The sequence below is a fragment of the Chenopodium album genome, chromosome 26 (genome assembly GCF_948465745.1).
Source record: "Chenopodium album chromosome 26, dcCheAlbu1.1, whole genome shotgun sequence".
NCBI classification, from domain to species: Eukaryota; Viridiplantae; Streptophyta; class Magnoliopsida; order Caryophyllales; family Amaranthaceae; genus Chenopodium; species Chenopodium album.
This window is the reverse complement of record NC_137859.1, coordinates 36,845,278-36,867,945: the sequence shown is the minus strand read 5'-3', so window position 1 is coordinate 36,867,945 and position 22,668 is coordinate 36,845,278. Positions and strand designations below refer to the sequence as shown.

At 32.7% G+C, this 22,668-nt stretch overlaps 1 protein-coding gene across 1 annotated transcript; it reads left to right on the top strand.

Moving 5' to 3' along the window:
* The first annotated feature begins 1,287 nt into the window (after positions 1 to 1,287).
* On the top strand, positions 1,288 to 12,763 carry LOC145616590 (phospholipid-transporting ATPase 1-like). The gene is made up of 9 exons (XM_081671342.1): positions 1,288 to 1,629; positions 2,319 to 4,019; positions 5,756 to 6,110; positions 7,360 to 8,146; positions 8,278 to 8,401; positions 8,791 to 9,010; positions 9,950 to 10,408; positions 10,505 to 10,806; positions 12,252 to 12,763. The coding sequence occupies exons 2-8, from the start codon at positions 2,594 to 2,596 to the stop codon at positions 10,698 to 10,700; spliced, it is 3,567 nt and encodes a 1,188-aa protein (XP_081527468.1). The 5' UTR covers positions 1,288 to 1,629; positions 2,319 to 2,593; the 3' UTR covers positions 10,701 to 10,806; positions 12,252 to 12,763.
* Positions 12,764 to 22,668: the final 9,905 nt, after the last annotated feature.

The window sequence follows — 22,668 nt, the reverse complement described above, 5'->3', positions numbered from 1 at the left end:
TAGATAATTAATTAGAATGGGTGGTAGTTAGTGATTAATTAAATCTTATTATAGTTAGTAAATTGTATTTTAATTTTTTAAATGAGGGTAAAATGGTCTTTTCACCAGATTTTTTTTTACCAAAAGAGGAAATAAATATTTTTGTTGCACATAATGTTTAGCGGCCAAAAATAGTAAAAGTTGCAGATAATGGTTAACGGAGGAAGTATATAATTATTATTTATAGTAAAAAAAAAATTCATCAATATAATCTTTAAACCTATCTAACATAATTAGCTAATTTTATTTTTTTAAAATGTGAAATAGATAATATAAAAAAGAAAGTTTGAATTAAAAAATGTAGTCATTAAAAAAAATAGTACGGAGTAGTATTTTATGTTGCAAGATTTGGGATAAAATAAAAAATAGACAATAGACCAATTTATTTTTATATTTAAATATACTTTTGCAATATCAATAACACATGTCAATGATATTGCAAAAGTATTGTATTATTATCAAAAGACAAATTCACAAAAGTATTGTGTATACATCTATCAAATAAAACTTCAAAAGATAAGGAGCTTCCTTAATCATTAAGAGTACAATAATCTCCTTATTCAATGTATACATAAAATCCTTTTTTAATTGACTTTGGATACAAATTATATATATGTACGCTATGATAAAGAGCTACTCCGTACCACTCTATTAAGTTTTGGCAATTTAATACTTCATTTGAATAACTTTTACCAATAATAAATATGTAAAGGATTACTTTAAACAAGTCTCGATTATAATATTTAGTTTGTTAATGGATGTAAAAATACTCATACGAGATTGAAAACTCGATCGAGTGGTGACCTAATCTTTAGTAATTAAACAAATTATCAACAAAGCCTAAGCAAAAATAGCAACAATTGATAAACTCAATTAACAAAGTGAAGGCAAGAGAAAGACGGTGCATCTTCTTCTTCTAAAGAAAAGAGTAGTGAAAGAGTGAAGTGGACCATAATATCTGAAGGGCAAAATAGTAAATTCACAAAGACACAATAAATACACCCAAATTTACCTTTAATTTTTTAATTAACATCTAACAGAGGCGCGATTTGTGTTCCTCCATCCATTTTTTCTCTCTCCTCTCTCTTCGTGTAATCCACTCCACCTTCATCATCATCACCTTCATTCTGGAAATTCGATCCCAATTTTTTTTGATCAAATTTTCTCTAAACCCTAATTTTTCTAATTTCGATCTCAATTTTATTTGTTTTTTCGAGGTACAATTCGATTGATTTGATATTTTTTTGTCTTATACACCGCACTGCACACAAAATTACACCTAAGTGCCAAAAATCTCAAAAAATTAATAATGAAAATCAAAATTTGATCTGAAACTTCGCGATCAGATCTGGTGTCATTGAATCAGAGAAATTGTTTGATTAAAGTCTGCAATTTTTTTTGCTCGATTGATTGAAATTTGTTATCGTGTTCAGTGCCACAAATTGTAATTTGAAGGACAAATCTTTCTGTTTTTTTGGCTGATTTAACACAATTATCGAAGCGAATTGTTTAGGGTTTATCGCCCTCTCAAATTTGTGATTGTTTTTTACCTTTTTGGATCGACGCTTTGATCTTTACCTCACAACACAGGTTAGTCACTTTCTCTCTCCTCTTCCTTCTCTTACTTAGCTTTCAGTAGCTGTTGTGAGCTTCTCTTTTTGTATTTTCTTTTTACTGCAATTCATAATTTAACTAGCTTGATATGTAATGTACATTGGCTGAAATTAGGGTTCTTGTTCACCACATTTTTTTAGTTATCTGGAATTTCTGGTTTGATAATTTGGTGAATTTTGCGTTTTTTTTATATTTGGATTAGGTGAGAAGAGGAGGTAATTGACTGATTAACTTATTTTGGTGGAAATGCAATTACTTTATTCAAGAGAATTATTAAGTTTTGATCAGCATTATAAATTTTACAAGTAGTTTAATTGTTTGTTAATTTTACTTTAATTTTTTTTTTATTATAATGTCGTTGCATTGAGTTGAGTCGAGCTTTAATGTCGTTGCAGAAGTAGTTTGAAGATGGTGGATACTTCGTAAGAAATCGGTTGAACTTTGGGGAATTAGTTGTGAAATGATCACTTTTAATGTTGAGGGATGCTTGAAATTATCAGCTCTTTCTAATTCTTGAATGAGGATTGGAGGGAGAAGAATTCTGTAGCATTTTAGACTGCTGGAAGTTATTTTGTGAGTGTTTTTCTGATGTGGACTTTAAAATTCTGTATGACTTCAGTTGTTGAGTCGTTTACGTAGGTAAGCTGAACCTTCTTTGTATGCAGTGTGTAGGCATTGGTCTTTAGCTAGTAACCGGATTACCTCTGTGCACATGCCTCATTGTCGTTTTCAACGTTTGAGGCCGAGACTGACCTATTTGACGTGGAAGAGTACACAAGACAAATATCATTATTGACGATTTTTGCTAAGAGGGTGATTGAGAGAGGCCTCCTACTCCTGGCTCTAGAAAATAAGCAATATCATTCTGTTGGCTCTCTTTGAGCTATCTTCTCTGCAACACCCCACACGAGACCACAAGCGCCTCGTGCCGTGGGGTGGAATGGAGCAAGTAAGTCGTCCTGCTAGTTTTGAGATTTCTGGTACTGCATCTAGGGTGCAGGAAAAATTAAGAAAGTCTCAGGCTGTTTTCTATAAGAGTGGGCAGTTGGATGATAATATTTTCTGTGATCAAAGTCCGAGGTTAGTCTATATTGATGATCCACAGAGGACAAATGATAAGTATGAATTTTCAAGTAATGAGATCCGTACTAGCAAGTATACATTGCTCAATTTCTTGCCCAAGAATCTATTCATCCAGTTCCACCGGGTTGCTTATCTGTATTTCTTAGCCATAGCTGCTCTCAACCAACTTCCTCCACTTGCAGTCTTCGGAAGGACAGTGTCTCTCTTTCCTCTCTTGTTTGTGCTTAGTGTCACTGCCATAAAAGATGGGTATGAAGACTGGCGGAGACACAGGTCAGACAAGAAGGAGAATAACAGGGAAGCTCTAGTGCTTCAATCAGGATTTTATGAGATGAAGAAGTGGAAAGATATCCAGGCTGGTGAGATTGTGAAGATATTTTCTAATGAGACAATTCCTTGTGACATAGTATTGCTGGGAACAAGTGATGCTAGTGGAATTGCCTACATTCAAACAATGAATTTAGATGGTGAGTCTAATTTGAAGACCAGGTACGCAAGACAAGAAACAGCATCAGTTGTTGCGGAAGGAGGGACAGTTTCAGGGCTGGTCAGATGTGAACAACCAAATAGGAATATCTATGAGTTCACTGCCAATTTGGACTTTAGAGGGAATAAGTTTCCCCTCAGTCAATCAAATATTATCTTGCGCGGTTGTCAGGTGAAAAACACAGAATGGGTGATTGGTGTTGTGGTTTATACTGGTCAGGAAACTAAAGCAATGTTGAATAGTGCAGCTTCCCCTGCTAAAAGAAGCAAATTGGAAAGTCACATGAATAGGGAAACCCTATGGTTGTCGGTTTTTCTTCTTATCATGTGCTCTGTTGTGGCCCTTGGAATGGGCCTATGGCTTCAACGCCACAAGGAGCAACTTGACACTTTACCTTATTATCGGAAAAGATATTTTACTGGCGGAAGAAGGGAAGGAAAAAATTACAAGTTTTATGGGTTTGCTATGGAGACTTTCTTTGCGTTCTTGAGTTCCATTATAGTCTTTCAGATAATGATACCAATCTCACTTTATATCACAATGGAGTTGGTTAGGCTTGGACAATCCTATTTCATGATTGGAGATAAGCATATGTATGATAGCAGTAGTGACTCAAGGTTCCAATGTAGATCATTGAACATAAATGAGGACTTGGGTCAGATACGTTACATATTCTCAGATAAGACTGGAACACTTACACAAAACAAAATGGAATTTAGGACAGCTAGTATTCATGGAAAGATGTATGGGACTTTATCTTTTTCTGCTGCACCTTCATCAGGCCAGAGTCTTTCAGGTAATCAGTGCTCTGTTTCTATGATGTATGTTCTTCTTGAGTTTGTTGATGTATTTCCAATTGTTTTTTGTATATACTGATAATTGTATAATCAGTGGTCTCCTGATAGTTTATCACTTTTTTTTTTTTCTCTGTACTACTCTTCACATTTCTTCTCTGATTTTTTTCACATAGTTATGGCGTAAAATTTTCTTGTTTATTTTTTTAGCCGTAGTGTTTAATAATGTTACTTTTTAATAAAGCTGATGTAAATCTCAATCTTGTCTTTTCTGTTTGAATCTTTTCATATATGACTATATTAGACCACCTATGCAGCTTTTTTAGTTGCAATCTCCAGTTTACACCAAGGTTTTGTGATTTGTTTGGAGCTTGTCTTGAGTTTTTTGCAAGTTAACTACTTATTCTTTATTAAAAATTTGTATGTGACTGTTTGAAAAGATTATTGAGGCCAGAAAATTGGTTTCCTTGTGGAACAATTCTATCTCTTAATTTTCATCCAATTCAGACCTATTTGCAGTAACAGAAATTGAATTTTCAATTATGTAGCCCAGCCTGTAACTAAAGAGAAAAATCTTGATTACTTTGCTAGTTGGGAATTGAATCTAATTTTAGCGTGTGAATATTATATTATGGATCCATGCCTGTGTAAAGAAGCTATGTTGTGTCTCTGGCAGAGATGTGATTTATGCCAAAATATTTTCATAGAGGTTTATGCGTGCAAGAATTTAAGCTATTGAAGTTGCATATATTGATTAATTGACAAATTCACAGTTCAAATTTTACATGTCATGAGTTGAGAATTATATACGATTCACAGAAGCATCCAAGCATGCATTTCAACAAAGGGCTTTGAAGATGCATAGGTTGTATATAAATTAATCAGTACATTCCCTTTTCTCCATAGAGTTTTAATGCTTACAGGTAGGCCTTTAGCTCCACATACCCAGGGAAGTGAATTAATTACTGTAAGTGGGTACTTGTGATTTTGTAAGAAAGAGAGTGCAATAAGAATAATAGGCTAATAGCCCAACAAAGTGGGTGAAGTTGGGGTTTAGATTATAGTATATTTTGTTAGAGGGAGAGATAAATAATAAATATTAGGCTATAAGCCCAACAAAGTGGGCGAAGAGAGAGAGAGGGAGAGGGTTAAGGGGAGTAACATGGTAGACGGGGGAGTAAGATGGTAGAAGGCGTTGGCCAATTATAGTGGGAGAGAGGGTTATGGGGAGTAACATGGTAGACAGGGGAGTAAGATGGTAGAAGGCGTTTGCCAATTATAGTGGGAGAGAGGGTCAAGGGGAGTAACATGGTAGAAGGGGGAGTAAGATGGCAGAAGGCGTTTGCCAATTATAGTGAGTAGAGATAAGAGTAACATGGTAGAAGGGGGAGTAAGATGGTAGAAGGCGTTTGCCAATTATAGTGGGTAGAGATAATTAAACACCTCAAAACGGAATGTGGGTTGAAAAAGAACCGGAGGCAATAGAAGTTTATAAACTTTTGGAACATGAGTCGAGTTGATGTGCTTTATGTTCTCATATATGACAATTATATTCTTGTCATTGAACTTGTATGTCTTGAGCTACTGCATCTTTTTGTTGATTATTATCTAGTTGGTTTGTAGGTCAGTTATATAATCCAGTAGATTTAGATCAGTAGGGGAATTTTAATTCCCTCAATTTTTAAAGGTTAATGGTAAACCTCTGAGTCTCTTATAATTCCTCTTCGTATATTTGCAGGAGTCAGTGGTGCAACCTATGTGCCTAAAAAAAAGTGGAAACTGAAATCTGAAGTTGATGTTGATTTTGAACTTTTGGAATTGTTGCATAAAGAATTGGAAGGAGATGACCGAAATGCAGCCCATGAGTTCTTCTTGACACTGGCTGCATGTAACACTGTCATTCCTATTTTCAATCAAAGTGCTGCTCAGGAGCATGTAGCAAATGACGTTGAAGTAGATGCTGAGGCAATTGATTACCAGGGTGAATCTCCTGATGAGCAAGCCCTTGTTGCTGCTGCTTCTGCGTATGGATATACCCTTTTTGAGCGCACTTCTGGTCACATTGTGATTGATGTCAATGGGGAGAAGCTCAGGTAAAAGTTTATTTTCAGTTTGATTTACAATTGTAAGACTCAGCAATCAGTATGCTGGAGACAGAAGAAAGACACCTAGTCTCTCTCTCCTCCCCTCCATTAGCATGTCAGTTGTATGTCTCTGGTCATTATTTTTGGGTATTTGACCCTATCATGGTATAAAGTGCTATTAATCTTCATGAACCGCCAACCGGTACTATGTAATTGTATTCCATTGTTCATGCTTTCTTCGTTGTTATTGTGTTTGTAACTGTTTATGTGTAATCAGTGAGAACTAAAATATTTTGTGAAGATCCACCTTCAAACATGTCCTGTTTAATGTCAATATGAACTGTTATTTGGATTTACTATACTCCAATGGGGAAGAGGGTGGTAAGTTTGTCTTTTTCTCCCCCCAATTGAAAGGTGAGGTGCTTTAAATATTATAATATGCCATCATAACACTTAACAAAATGTTATTGGATAAAGTTAGTCTAGATTAAATGGTGCAATGTAAATTTTAATTTTTTTTGGTCTTATGCATGGAATTGTCAAACATAGAAGGGTTAGTATACAAAATCTTCCATACATAAATCTTAACATACTTCCCAACATATAATGTTCTCCATTTTTCCTCAACAAACTGAACTATCGAAAGTTTGGTTTCTAATAAAATTTGGAATGCTCATATGAATTCTATTCAAATGAAATATCTATATAAATAATTTCCCATCTTTACTAGCCATTTTTCCTGATTCCAGATGACCTTGGTGATGGACTGATGGTAATGTCACTTATCTCAACTTTATGGCGATGCACTGTTTTTTGATGTATATGAATTATCTATCATCAGGGAATTTTTTTTTTTTTTTTTTTTTTTTTTTTTTTATTTTGTTTTTTTTTTTGGGGGGGGGGGGGGGGGGAGGGGGTTCTTAAGTCACTTGTTGGATGCTTTATTATCTTTAATTAATTATTTGTATAACTTTAATTATGTGTATGCAAAAACTATACAAGTCTTATTTTTAAAAATCACTCATTGAGACGAAACAAACAATACCCCACATGATAATATTTTGATTTTTGTTTGAGTAGAACTACTTGGTCAAATATATATAACTTTGACCTCAAAATGTAAAGTGTAACCTTTTTTGTCCTATTTTTCTTAGAACTCTTCTATCTAAATCTACGCAACATAGTTGCATATTTCAGATTACATACATTACATACATCATTCTTCTTACAAACACTAATCAGGTTTTCAATTTTTTAGGTTGGATGTGTTGGGTCTGCATGAATTTGATAGTGTTCGGAAAAGAATGTCCGTGGTGATTAGATTCCCTGACAATTCTGTCAAAGTATTAGTAAAAGGTGCTGATACTTCTATGTACTCTATTTTGGCCAAAGGAATGGACAGGGATGATCAAGTAGAATCTGCTACTCATGCTCATCTTCTTGAATATTCTTCGTTTGGTTTACGAACATTAGTTGTGGCTGCACGAGATCTAACAGATGGAGAACTTGAGGAGTGGCAGAAAAAGTACGAGGATGCTAGTACATCTTTGACTGATAGATCTGCAAAGCTACGTCAAACAGCAGCTTTGATTGAACGTGACTTGAGATTACTTGGGGCTACTGGTATTGAGGATAAATTACAAGTAGGTGTACCTGAAGCTATTGAGTCACTTCGTCAGGCGGGCATTAAAGTTTGGGTTTTAACTGGTGATAAGCAAGAGACTGCAATTTCCATTGGACTTTCCTGCAAACTCTTGACCTCTGATATGCAGCAGATCATTATCAATGGCACTTCAGAACAAGAGTGCAGAAGCCTTTTAGCTGAGGCGCAGTCTAAATATTTTGTCACGTCAGAATGTTCTGGGGAACAGAGATTGATACGGAAAAAGAGCGCTGCAAATGTTTATGTTGAGATCCCAGATGATTCAGAAAATGTAGTGTCATGGAACCCAGGAAAGGAGGAAGAACTACCAAATTCTTCACTGGCACTAATTATTGATGGGAATAGTTTGGTTTACATTCTTGAAAAAGATCTTGAGTCACAGGTGTGTTAATATTTTTGGCTAAGCTGTCTTATGGTAGTATGTTTTCTTAGTTCATTACCTTTTGGTGTTGGATATTTGTCATACGGTTTTGATTCTATAGTTACCACTTTAGTCTATTTTGCTTGTTACAGCTTTTTCATCTTGCAACTTCTTGTCAAGTTGTGGTTTGCTGTCGTGTTGCACCCTTGCAAAAGGCTGGGATTGTTGATTTAATCAAGAGTCGCACTGATGATTTGACACTGGCTATTGGTGATGGTAAGTTAAGTTTTCTGATTATTACTAAAGTACTTTTTTTAGGCTTTTATTTTCATGATCTCATGGGAAAGAAGTATTGCAAAATAAGTTACATTGCTACCACGTCCTGGCTAATCCTCCATGTTTTGATGGAAGTTTGTTATGGATTCAAAAACTGTATGATTTAGCTTGCAAGTGACTGTATTTACATGAGACTTGAAATCTATTTTTATTTTGTTGTCAACTTAAATACTTGTAAAAGACTTAGTTTAAAGGTACAGGAGCATGTTTGGTGTTGATTTGGCTTTTGTACAAACTTATTCTGTGTGAAATATATTCCTTGTTTGTTTAAAAGGAATATATGAAGTTAAGAATCAGCTTTCTTATGCAAAATGAACTTATGAACCTAGGTGCAAATGACGTTTCAATGATTCAAATGGCGGATGTTGGGGTTGGAATCTGTGGTCAGGAAGGACGCCAGGCGGTTATGGCATCTGATTTTGCTATGGGACAATTTCGATTTCTGAAAAGACTTCTCTTGGTGCATGGACATTGGAACTATATTCGTGTTGGTTATCTGGTTCTCTACAATTTCTACAGAAATGCAGTTTTTGTACTCATGCTGTTCTGGTATGTGCAACCTGGTTTGGGTCTTAGTATATTAGTGATCAATCTAACCATCGAGTATATCTTTGCTTTTATCAATGAGTCTGATGTTCAGTAAGCATAGTTGCATATATCATCTCTCTTTCTTTTCTTTTCTTTGATAAATGCAAGCATTTTGGTCTGTATATTTATTTTCTTATAATCCTATCAGTAGGACATCTACCATGAAGTTTTTCTTGTTGTGGGTATGGCTAAATTTTGTGATTCAGTATTAGCATGTCTTGGAAATGACGTATCCTATGGTTAGATATTTTATTTCTGTGAGGGGCATCATATCCTTGCTGGTTGTTACTAGATGTAAAATTTAGTTATCCTATGGTTATAATGTTTTGTTTCTTTGAGAGGCATCATATTCTTGCTGCTGGTTATTAAATGTAAAATTTAGTAATCCGATCTGGATATGTTGTTCCATTTTGTATCTATATGCTAAACAAGGAAATTATAGTGGGCTGTCATTTTGATGTAGTGTACAATGATGCTATTTAATCTTCCCTCTACACACAGATAATTGCAGTGTCCCTTTGTTATTCTTAGCTCTTTGATGCTCTAGGGTCTCGTCATACATAATTTTAGCAACTCTAGCTAGCTATTATGTGCCCATGCTAGAAATTTCGATTCAGGTTTATGAAATTTGGGCGACAAATTGTCGTCTTTGTCAACATCCTTTTATCCTTTAATCAAATTACACAAATTATATTGTTTGAACATTGTATGAGCACAAGAGAATTCTTCTGTAATATCCTTCAGATGTTCGGTGATTGGAATGTATAACTTTTGGCTTATTTGTGTTGAAAGATCATTATTGCCTATGACATGATCTGTTTTGAAGTCTCAAGCAATCAGATATAGGCATTTGCTCCAACCAATTATATTAGTTCTAACATTCACCTTTGGTTGTCTCAGGTATATATTGTGCACTGCTTTTTCAACAACTCAAGCGTTGACTGATTGGAGCAGTGTCTTTTATTCTGTTATATACACTTCTGTGCCTACCATTGTTGTTGGAATTTTGGACAAGGACCTGAGTCATAAGACATTGCTTGAGCACCCAAAGCTCTATGGTGCTGGGCACAGACAAGAGAGCTATAATTTGCAGCTATTTTGGATAACAATGCTTGACACCTTATGGCAGAGTCTTGTTCTCTTTTATGTTCCCCTGTATACGTACTTTGAAAGCACTCTTGATATCTGGAGTTTGGGCAGTTTGTGGACTATTTCTGTTGTACTCCTTGTTAATATGCACTTGGCAATGGACATTCAGCGCTGGGTAATTATCACTCATGCTGCTGTATGGGGATCAATTATGATTACTTGTGTATGTATGGTGGTTTTGGATTCAATACCCGTTTTTCCGAACTACTGGTCAGCTCTCAATTTTACTGTTTGAAATTCATCATAATTTATTTAAATTGTGCTGACTATTTATGTAAAGTCTTATCCATCCTCTTTGCATTACAGGACCATTTATCATCTTGCAGTTACACCTACCTATTGGCTAACAATTGCACTGATATTAATCGTGGCATTGCTACCACGCTTTCTTTGCAAAGCTGTGTATCAAATGTTTTGGCCTTCAGATATTCAAATAGCCAGAGAAGCTGAGATAATGAGCAGACGGAAAAAGTTGGATGCAAAAGCAGAGCATGCCAGTTGACATGTATAATGCACAAACATACAGGCTTAGTTGTTGAGACCACTACGGCATTACCCCTGATTGTGCACTAATTTTATATATTGCCCATGGCCCTCAGTATCCACCAGTAAGCATCCGTTTTTTTTTTTTTTTTTTTTTTTTTTTTTTTTTTTTTGTGAATTTCTTCAGTATTTAATAATCATTATTGGTATGATGATTTATTTGTTATTTTTATTAATGGCTAGGTGTGACCCACATCATCTTAAAACTTGGCTGTATGATTATTCACCCTTTAAACAGAAAAAGCTAACAATCAGAGCCATGGATAGATGCAACCTGTATGAAATCAAGCAACCTTTTGTGTTTTGAATGCATCATTGTCCATCGAGGAATACATATCTTCATTTTCCTTCTGTTTTCGTGAAATCAATTGCTGCTGAATATCATGATGCCTTGTTCACTTGCTTCAAAGACCATTTTTGAAAAATTTACAAAAGTAAAACCAAATATTTGAGTTGTATAATCTATTCCCCAGTTAGTTCAATTAGTGCAGCTGAAAACCTAGAACCTATCTGCTGCATATCAGATTATACCTAGTTCTGAGATACCTTTTTGATTATGGGATGACTAGGATGTAAATATTCAAAGTAGGCTATTACTTTATGTTTCATACAATATCCATAGGCTTGTTGGGCTGACTATTCTTATGTATATGTACTTGGAGCTCTGGTATGCAATGAGATTGTTCCTTCCGTATCCTTGTTGAATCAATTCTTGTGGCCTACAAGTATCTAAGGACAATAGCAAGTCCCTGGATATTATGGATCCAAATGGGCACCAAAAGTTTGCTTTTGGAAATTGGGTCAACAATTTAAGATTAATACAAATTCTTAGTCAACAGATGACAATTTTTGTTTGATATGTGTTTGCAAAGTCAACAGTTGGATGATTAGGGCTAGTCTATACCAGACTAGTGCATATGCTGTTCAGTAATCCAGCTCTTGCTAACTTATACAAGTCTGTCAGAACTTTGAGACATTTTATCTGTTACTAAACTCAGTATCAAATTTAAGTGCATCAAATTCTCTCATGGCCTTCAATGACCTTTAAGCGAGGACACAAATCTGTTGTCTGGATTAAACTATTTGTTTGCTTATTATTTAGAGAAGTTACAGATAGTCCAAATCTGGACTGAATAGTTTTGTGTGTTTTGTTTAATCAAGTCTTGTTTATCTTGTTGTCGCTCATGAACACATTACAGTGAATTGTGGAACAAAATATTATAAAAGTGTAATTTTCTTTTCTGCGAAGCACAAAAGGAGCAGTGTATAAGGCTGTAAGCTTGTAAACAGTGTGTTGGTGCTCGTATTGCAACAAAGTTTGATGCAGTAGTTGCTTTTGCAATAGTTCATAGCTTTAGTCATCTTCTGGTAATCTGGTTTGGTTTTAGAACTTCTCTGATGTACAATTTTATATGAAGCCATTCTAAGCATGGATGCAATTATTAATCAAAAAGATTATTAAATCCTCCATTTTCTTTTATATCTTATTATTATTCTTCTTCTTTTCCAGGTGGTGCTATTCAGGCTTTCAGATCAATATACTGATATGGCGGTCATTTCAATTAAAGATTAGGCACCGTTACACCAGAGCGGAAAACAAGAATGTCGGAGAATCCAAGGGGATGTAGCATTTAATAACAGTCCCATCTCTGGAGAGTTTTTTCTGGACGAGTCAAGACTTAAGGCATGGTTGTAAAATGTGGTTCGAGGAAGCAGAAAATATTATATGTATCTGCGTCGACACAATTCTCAGTACAGGATTCATTGGCAAGAATTTGTTGCCGAGGGGTTTGTTCATATGGAAGACCCATAGATAGGGAAAAAAAAAAAAAAAAAGTAGTACATAAGATAGCTTCATGTAAAGATTAGGTCTGTCAATTTATCTAGATTGTCACGAATGAAATGAAAAGAGCTTTTGTCATCAAAGTTGCTTGTTGATTGTTGTTGAAAGTTGAGATAAAATACGTTTATCCAAAATAAATCATCAAGTAGATAGTAATTAGTAAATATAAAAAAAGGAAATGTGTATAGAGTAAAAATCCAAATATTATCATATTTAAAGAACAAAGGAAGTACGGAGTATATTTTAGCCTATTTTCAACATTTGTATCCACTACTTTTTTTTTCTTCTTTAGGGATGGTGAGGGTATTGCACAATCATACCGATTTCAGTGGAATGAAAATGGGTATACTGACTACACATAATCTATTGTAATTTGTAATCAATTATAATAAGATTGTTTAGTCCACTTGAAAGTATTTGGTAAATATTAGTACGGTAGTAGTATGTGCCAAAAAGTTCGAATATGGAAGACTTATCATACGTTTTGGTACGACTTCAATTTGAATGCTTTATTTCCTCCATGATAGTTTGGTGGACTAATCAGGAATTTTATACACAACAATCTACGTAAACATTTCTAACGCGTATTTATAACAGTGTTGTTTTGTACTATATTTTTATGGAATATATGGCAAAAGCAAGAAAAATATTACAGTGAAATAATTATTTATTACACCGATTAATGCGTGATTTTTACATGCATTCTCAAAATAATACAATTGTATGAAATATTTTAAATTGTAATCTAATGTCCGGGGGTGTTTATTAATTAGCCAGATCCTTAATGGCATATGTTGTGTTAATAAATTTTTTTTGCCTTTTTTTTTCTCCCCAAAATTTTTATATTCATGATTTGCATACTTGAAGTGTATGCATGATGAATTTGAATAATCTGGAGAATGAATCATACTTTGTACATTTATAAATTACAAGTTTGGAGTGTACATTTTATGTAAATGTAGTTGAATGGTTTAGAAACAACTAAAAGAAATGTTGTTGATTGTTAGTCACCCTTTGCCGAAGTTAGGGTTAGTTGAGTGACTTACTCTTTTCGGTATGGTGGATGATTGAATAATTGATCGATTCGTTAATGATGTTTCATGCAGGATTGTAATAAAAGTCCATTTTTCCAATTTATACTCATACAATTTTAAATAAGATGAAAAACAATGACAAATTATTAAAAGATTAACACAAGTCGGCTTTCGTTAACTAATTAGCAAAAATAATTCATCTCGATAATGGCTCATAGTACATTTTTTTACGAGTCTTGCATAAATTATTTGAAAATAATTGCTCATCATGAAATTAGAAAGAAAAATGAAGAATAGACCAACTTCATCATATCTCCTATATGAAGACTTGAACGTGGGATGTCAAAGTTCAAAGACAAGTTAATACCAACTCTCCCACCATCACCTCGGACATTACTTTTTGACTCTACTTTAATTTTTCTCTTTACAGTTTGTGTCTGCGCCATATTGGTAACTAACCCACATACTTAGATCATCATTTTTTGCATAGATGAAGCGTTCTATTAAATATTTATGGGGTTGTAAGGAAGTTACACTTAAGGTATTTTTGAGATTTTTGGTATTGTATTGGTTTAGATAATTAGATCTAGCTAGAGGTGTTACTACATTAATTATGGAAACACAGCCCTTAGGGCTTAGGGCTACATGTAAGCATTAAATTTACACTAGAAAATCGAAAATAGTCAGGAAATCATAAACATATAAGCACTAATTACACTGATTTGCGCGTGCTTTTGTCGTAAATTTCTAATTTTATACTAAAACTTTCAAGAGTATATTACGGCTACATATATACATATAGCATTACCTATTAATTATTTATGGGATAAAAATCATCAGTGTTTGAGCCATACATGAAACGCCATACAAGCATGAAAATTATGTGATTAAATATTGGCCGAATAATGTTCTGAACTATTCCTTGTAATTATGTGATTAAATATATATATATATATACATATATATATATATATATATATATAATTCTACCCTAGATTCCTTATGCCTTGCCTCAAATCAACATTTTTTATCTATAATCTTGTTACATTAAAACAACTAATTTTAAATTATATCTTTAGTCAAACTAAAATTATTTAAAAGGTTATACATCATAAGTGTGGTCAATTGTAGATTAAATTCTTCACACCTCTCTTCACTTATAATTTTGTCTTTCATAATTGTAATATGTTTCTGTTATTGACTAGCTAGACTAGAAACCGAGTGAAAATACGTAGGACACTACAATGGTGTGCTATATGCAAACTGATGTTTATTACCTCATTCATTTTCAACGTTATTATCATCAATTACATCACTCCATAGTCCATGAAAATATAGTGTATATAGACCTAGCTAGCTAATAATTAAACAAAACCGAGATAAAATACTGGAATAAACCTATTCAACACTAAATAATAATGTAATATAAGAAACTCTAGAATTTAAAGTAAGCAATTTAAAATAATTTTTCCGTTTTTTATTAATTGCGTCGTTTTACAAGGATAATTAATAGATTTTGTTGATGTGAATGTGAGGCATAAACTCCACCATACCGGCCAATACATTGTTTTGAATTAGTCCTTGTATTGGTGTAATGGTGTATCTATAATTAATAATCTTTCACGGTCTTTGGCTTAATTATACTACGGAGTACGTAAAAGCTACTTTATTCACTGAACTTGAAAATTAAGAAAGTTTTAAAACATTTGGTTAGTGCATTTAGCTATAACCACGAAAAGACAAACTAAAGTGGGCCTCTTGATTGAACTTGAATTTGCTAAGATTTTCATACAACAATTCCTACTAACTTCCTTTTTGTTCCCTTTTTATTCTATAAAACTTTCCGTAGAATTTCTTTCCATGTGACGTTGAAAAACTTATACCTTATATTAAGTGGTTTTTTAGGCCGAAAATTGTATGATCATGTGTATATAAGCTTCGTTTCAAAAAAAAAAAAAAAAAAAAAAAAAAAAAAAAAAAAATAATAATAATAATAATAATAATAATAATAATAATAATAGGGTAATGTTATATATAGCCCTTAGGGCTACATATAAACATTAAAAATACTCTTGAAAATTGTATAAAATAGGAATTCATGACAAAAACACGCGCAAATCAGTGTTTTCTAGAGTATTTTTACATTTTCCATAATAATAATAAAAAAATTTATATAAGCTCAAAGAAAGCATACTAATATGGACATTCGATTAAAACTGTCACTAGTATTAAAAGGAAAACAAAAAAAATAGGAATATCATTATTCATTACATTTTGAAACATATTATACCTTTTTTTGAAAGAAATTAAAAACATATTATACCTTAATTGATTGGATAGTAAATGACAAAGATTTCAAAGAATATCTTAAGAAAATGATCGTGTCTTTTAAATCATAAAAGATTAAAACAATACAATGATGATAAATAAACGGATGGAGAAGAAATAGTGACAGTTTATATCTTTCTTTTCTTTCATTGACTAAACCGTGTGCGTTACTTAAATTAAAGAATTGATTGACTTGTATACTTTTTTGACACTTAGCTTTTCAGCATATGCAATCCTACAGTACAATACCTTCTAATACGGATTAATTTGTAACAAACATCATAATGCTACTACTATTATTTTAACTAGATTAGGTTCATCAATCCTTGTCATCACTTTGCTTTGATATACAAATATACAATTCCTAAATTATTATGTTAATGAATTAACACTTCCTTTTGACCAACGTGCCCTAATTGTAATCTTATATTCATTAATTCAATTACATCAATATTAGCTGTCTTATCCTTGTCTAAAACTACTCTTAACTGAAAGATACCCCTATATTACCATTTTTTTAGTATCATGTAATTAAGACATTATATCCTTGTACTCCCTCCGTCCCTAAATTACATTCCTCTTTCGAGCATTTAATTTATTCCTCACATAATAGAGAAAAAGAGGAATGTAATTTAGGGACGGAGGGAGTACTACATAATTTTTTAAGAGTTATGGTTAAACTTTTTTTTTTCCCTTGCAAGTTTATTAGTTTTCCGGCTTCTTCAAAAAAAGCTTTATGTCATAATAGCTTAATAGCTTAATTGCCTAATGACCAAACATTTTTTTCATCTACAGAGAATATGCTGTTATGACCCGTGCATTAACATTGATACATATTAATCATAAAAGAAATTAAATACGAGTATTCCTTAATTATGGATGTGAACTCCTTTACTTTTAAGTACCCATTAATAGTGGTTCGTGGGAAGATTCTTCCACATGATCATGGTGTGAACTTAAGTAGGAGCATTATTCCTAGATCCAAATCTAGTCTTAAATGGTAGTTCAAAGAAAAATCTTAGCATTCACACGCTTTTTGATAAAATACTATAACTTTACCTTTGGGAGTATGCCAATTGGCGTAAATACATTACAAAGGGCCCAAATTAGCTAATCACAAAATAATAAAATGATGAGGGCTATAAGGCTATTACATGATGTCATTGGGGCTAATGTCATGCCAAATAGTTCCATGAGGATAAGAGGAGTCACGTCTCACATGGGATAATACTATTAGCTGTGTGTCATGTGTTATAATGTCAAAATGTCCCTTTTAAGTGTTCATTTTATTACTATACAATTATACAATAAATACAAGTACAAGCAAGTATACAATTTAAATATCCTTCAATCTATCACTTGATCCTTATGTTTCTCGATTCGAAAGATTTGATACGTTATCATCAATCGATCAAAACTACTTTAATCACATAAGTATTAAGAATACTTTATCAATAATTCTATGTTTTTTGTTCAATTCCTTTTTTTTTTTTTTTTTTTTTTCTGTTATATGTGATTTATATCACCTGTTTAATTAAAAACTCATCTCTCCTCTTCATATTAAAAGATGAATAGTCGAAGAGGGTATTTTATACGACACTCAATTAATGTTAACTCGTATATAATTAAACCTAAGATAGGAATAAAGGGGCGCCGGGGCAGTAGATGAAAATGGGACATGGCGACAATAGCGTTACTTGCGCAGGTTTTCTTGATCAGTCTGTCACCATCTATTTGCAATAAACAAAAAAATGTACAACTCCAAATTACTATAGGACGCCAAAGTTCATGCATTTGCCATTTTCCCTTTATTTAAATTAAACTTTGGGTTTGTTTTGTTTGGTAGTTGGATGATAGATGAATGGCAATTTTAGTGGCCACCATTCATTATTATTCCCTATTATTTATCACTTTGTTTTCTACATTGATGCATGGAAATTCCCAGGGTTTCATACTACGTGTCTTTAAATATTACCCACTTCATTTTTAAATACCCCTAAAATAATACACTTAATTGTTAAAAAAATTATTTAATCTCCAACGTGTCCAGCCTAGCTATGCAATGCATTACTTCGTAGATAATATCCCCTAATAATAATACATCGCAGTTAGTAGTTAATGTTATATGGAAATCGAATTTATATTATAATTCATTTTTTATGAACATATATAATTTATTAATTACAGTACCTTTTATTTATGTAAATGAGCGATGATAAGATCATGGTAAATTAACTAAACCAAAATACTATCTCTAGGAGGAAAATAACTTAGGCAATTGCATACTAATAATCTTAAGGAATATAATGTCATCCATTTATTAAAATAACAATGCATTACTAGCCTTTTGTTTGTTTCATTTGATTTTTAACCGAAGTACAGTTTTCCATACATACAAATATACAATTAATCATTAATATTTCAACTATATATCATACAAGTATAAAATTTATTATAATTATGGTTTTTTTGTATACACTCATAATATACTGTAGTAAAATAAAAAAATTCTTTCAAATGGATCGGAATATTCAAGAATATGATACAACAATTACGAGTAATTTTCTAGTGTATTATGTTAAAGAATAAATTTTCTGCCTCCCTTACAATTTGATTTAAGATGAAACAATTAAACAATTACATTCAAAAATCTAGTGTGCAGCCATAGAAGACAATTAATATAAAAACGCATGATAAAGGTACACTAATGCTTGAAATTTAGGTCAAAGAAAACGACAAGATATATAGTTTCCGTAAAGTGTATTATTATTAATAATCAATTTAATTAATCAACTAGCTAATAAGGTATATTCTCAGGAGAGGAGGATTAGATGTAAACCATATGGAGGGTTTCAATAACAAGTCTTGAAAACATAATGAGAAAAAGACAAATTTATAATAATAATAATAATAATTAAATCATAATAATCAATTATACTAATTGTCCTTTCAAGCTTCAAAACAGTCAAGACCAAGTGATCCCCACATCGATGATCAAATAGCGCGGCGACTAATAAGCTAACTAACTAAAGCCTCTCTTATTACTATACATACCAATTTCAATTTGAACCCCTTAATATTTCACTTTTAGACTCATTCCACACAATCCATATACAATATATCTATAGGAGACTTTAGCTTTGAACCCCTTAATTGTTTTTAAAAATAAAAATAAAATATTTGAGCTGAGCCCCTTAAAAATTCATAAGTACGTAAATGAATATCAATTGATAATAGATGGAGCAAGTTTGTTTTATTTTAATTTCCTTTGTATAAGTTTAATTTAGGGGGTGTCAATGAACTGAGTATTAATATTAGAATGAGCCACCTTTGCTTTTAAAATGTGAGGCCGGTTCGCTTCATCTAAAAAATGATATCCAATTCTATAAATGTTGATCAATTTAGTAAATATAAGTCTAGTTCAGTAAAAATCAGTACCACTAAAGAAGAAATATGATTTGGTGAAATTTATTTTAGTTCACAAAAAATAAGGTGAAGCAGACAAGGCCTAATTCTATAAATTAACATCTCCTAGGTTTTTTTTTTAGTAGCCGGTCTAATGATTTGTTGTAGCCGTAAGAATGATTTTCATCTTATTCACTTGTACGCATTTGAAAACTTGACAACCGTTGTAATCCCCAACAAATGTTTACAAAGAACTAACAATAGGGCAAAAGATGATTACCTTTTTGGTAAACTCTAACACACATACAAACCCTAAACATAAAGAAACAACTAAAATAACAAAAACTAACGACTTCACCATAGGGAGACGAACGGATATCTACACTAATGTGTAGATTTATTGAAACATAAATTGCAAAACTAAATAAAATTCAGGGAAAAAGAGTCGGAAATAGTCTAATGTTTTACCTAAACGGCCAAGATTTTGGAGAATGCTAGAAGAGAGGAGGAGAGAAGATGAGCCAGTACAAGGATTGATACTTGTAGCTTCATCACAATTTAATCATTGCATGAATGATCTCAACCAATAATGCAAGTTTCTACTCATTTAGATTGGCGTAGAGCTGTCAAAAACTGACCCGACCTGGACCAACAATGATCTGAACCCAACATGTAACTGAACAATGCTGATGAAACTAGTAATCTGTAACCCGACTTGAACCCAACCTGATGTTAACTGACAACCGATTAGATCCAATACTTTATGACCTAAAATTGAACCTACACCCGGCTTGTCTGATCTGATAATAATCGTTAACCGATTTAATTCGACTTGGCAATTAACATTCCAAACTCGAACTAGTACCCGATCCAATTAGAACCTGGAAACGGTCATAACCCAACAGGCCAACACTACCTGTTATATATTGACCCGATTCATGGAAGGTTTAATAAAAATTTAAATACCTTTTATTTAGCTTATATAATGGTACATTTCTGTAAACCCTCAATCTGGTTCAGCTTATATACCTTTTGTTCTTTATTACTTCGAATATAGGTTTAATAATATATTTGCTTAATCAAATTATGGAAGGCGTAATTATATAAAGTTCAACTTGACCACATCGATGTTTATTCGAATTGATGAACTTGAACCAAAATCAAGAATGATCCAACTTTAAGATGATTTGACCGAAAAATTATCTGACCCAACCGTAACCCGTACCCCGAATGTACCATCTATTAACCCGCCTAAACCGACTCAACACAACCCGAACCTGAAATTGAACTCGATCTGTATTTGACTCGAACGAACCTGACTTATACTCGAAAGGGTGAATGACCCGGAATAACCTGAACTGAAAATAACCCGACCCAAACTTGATCTGAGGCTAGATTGACCCGACATAGGTTAGCTTTATTCTGATTTGACCTGAGATTTGATTTGACCTGACCCAAACCCGACTCAAAACCCGAATTGATAAATGTGTTTGAATGTTTAAATGATCTTATCGGCTGAAATTTAGGAATTGTATTATTTAATATTAGTATTTTGTACTCAATTATTCATGTTCAGTTTTGTCACGATGGTTAGATCTTAGATAAATTTTTTCCCTTAAGGTGCCTAAAAAAAAACCAAAAAAACAATGCATAAAACATTAAAAAAATGTTGGGTTTTGTCGGACGGAAATGGTGCTCTTAGGTGGATAGACGATTCCCTTATAAGCCGAATAATGTAATTAATTGCCTTTGGAGTACAAAAAAATACAAATAATAAATAAATGGAGTAATAAAAAATTAAAAAAAATTAACGGAGTTAGCCTACGCGAAATGACGTTATATTAGTGACATCAAAGCCGTTTCGTCATGAAGATGAGCAAATAATCACATTTACAAGTCTCACCTTCTTCTGTATGGCGCGTGAATCTTACTCTCCAAAGCAAAAGCTAGTTAGAAAATTGGAATCTACCTTTGCCTTTTTATTTTACTGATGTTCTAGAATTAACTCTCTTTAATCTTTATTACTCCGTATAGGAATTAGTCCGTAAAGACGGACATAACAGTTTTTTTTTTTTTTTTTTTTTTTTTTTTTTTTTTTTTTTTTTTTGAACAAAATCAATTTAAAAAAGTCATGCAACATTATTTACAAATACATCTAAATTAACAAATGTATAAAACATAATAATAAATAATTTCTTTTAGCAAAATATGAAGGTTGAATAAACGCACTGTGGTACATCCCTTACCTACATTATCGAGTTTAACTATTTGTTATAGCCGTAAGGTTGATAACTATCTGATTTGCTTGAACGTATTTAGAATTCGACAATCGTTGCGATTCTGAACAAACTTTATCAACGAACTGATAACAGGCAAAAGATGATTTTACATTTTTTTTATAAGCCTTTTTTTTTTAATAAGCCTTAACACACATATAAAACCCTAAAGAAAAACAAACAACTAAATTAACAAAAACTAACGACTCCACCATAAAAAGACGAGCACATAACGAAAGGTTGGATGCAACTTTACCTATTTGTTAAGCCTTAGATTAAATACGAAGTATTCTGAATACATAAAATTTTAAAATTAATAGGGGAGTATGAGTACACTAATGGGTACGAAAAATATATTTTCAAAATTGATATGAATGCATGGGGTGTCCCCAAGGATCATATAAATTGATTTGGAGGCATAAAATATCAATAAGTTTATAAATTCTTGATAATGAGTTCGATTTGGTTAGGTGGGTATTTCAAAATTGTGTTCCACAGGTAGTAACAAGTTGCAAGTATAGCTGTTAATTGCTAACCTGACTCGATCAAATCTGAAACTAATATTATGTTTTTACATTATTTGACATTCAAAATCTAACCCAAATCCGACTCGCTGATCTAAATTGACTAGTCTAGTCGATTGTTTATATCATCTACTGTTTACCATCCTTCGTGTATGAATAATTTTATTGGAAATTGACTTTAACACACCAATAATTGATATTAGCATCCCTTCATAGTTCATACGAGAAGCGCATAAAAATTGTGCTCTCACACAGGGTGTGTCAAAATCAATTCCCCATTTTATCACGGGAAAAGAACAGAACAACCCAAAGGTAGACATCATGCTCCTCTCAATATCTAGTATCTAGAACAAACACTACAAGAAACAAGTATAGTAGGGCGCGTGGTGGTTGCAAAATGTTAAAATAAAGAAAGGCCTTCCAAATAGAAGGACTGCATTTCTTTCAAGGTTCCTTCCCCTTTCCCTTGAATTTGCTTAGCCCACAATTAATTTAATATCATCACCCATTTTTTCTC

Excerpts from the sequence above, each read along its gene's own strand:
- LOC145616590 (XM_081671342.1), top strand. The coding sequence starts at position 2,594 with ATGGAGCAAGTAAGTCGTCCTGCTAGTTTTGAGATTTCTGGTACTGCA. Across the intron at positions 4,020-5,755 it reads ATCAGGCCAGAGTCTTTCAG|GAGTCAGTGGTGCAACCTAT; the intron begins GTAATCAGTGCT and ends GTATATTTGCAG. Across the intron at positions 8,147-8,277 it reads AAAAAGATCTTGAGTCACAG|CTTTTTCATCTTGCAACTTC; the intron begins GTGTGTTAATAT and ends TGCTTGTTACAG.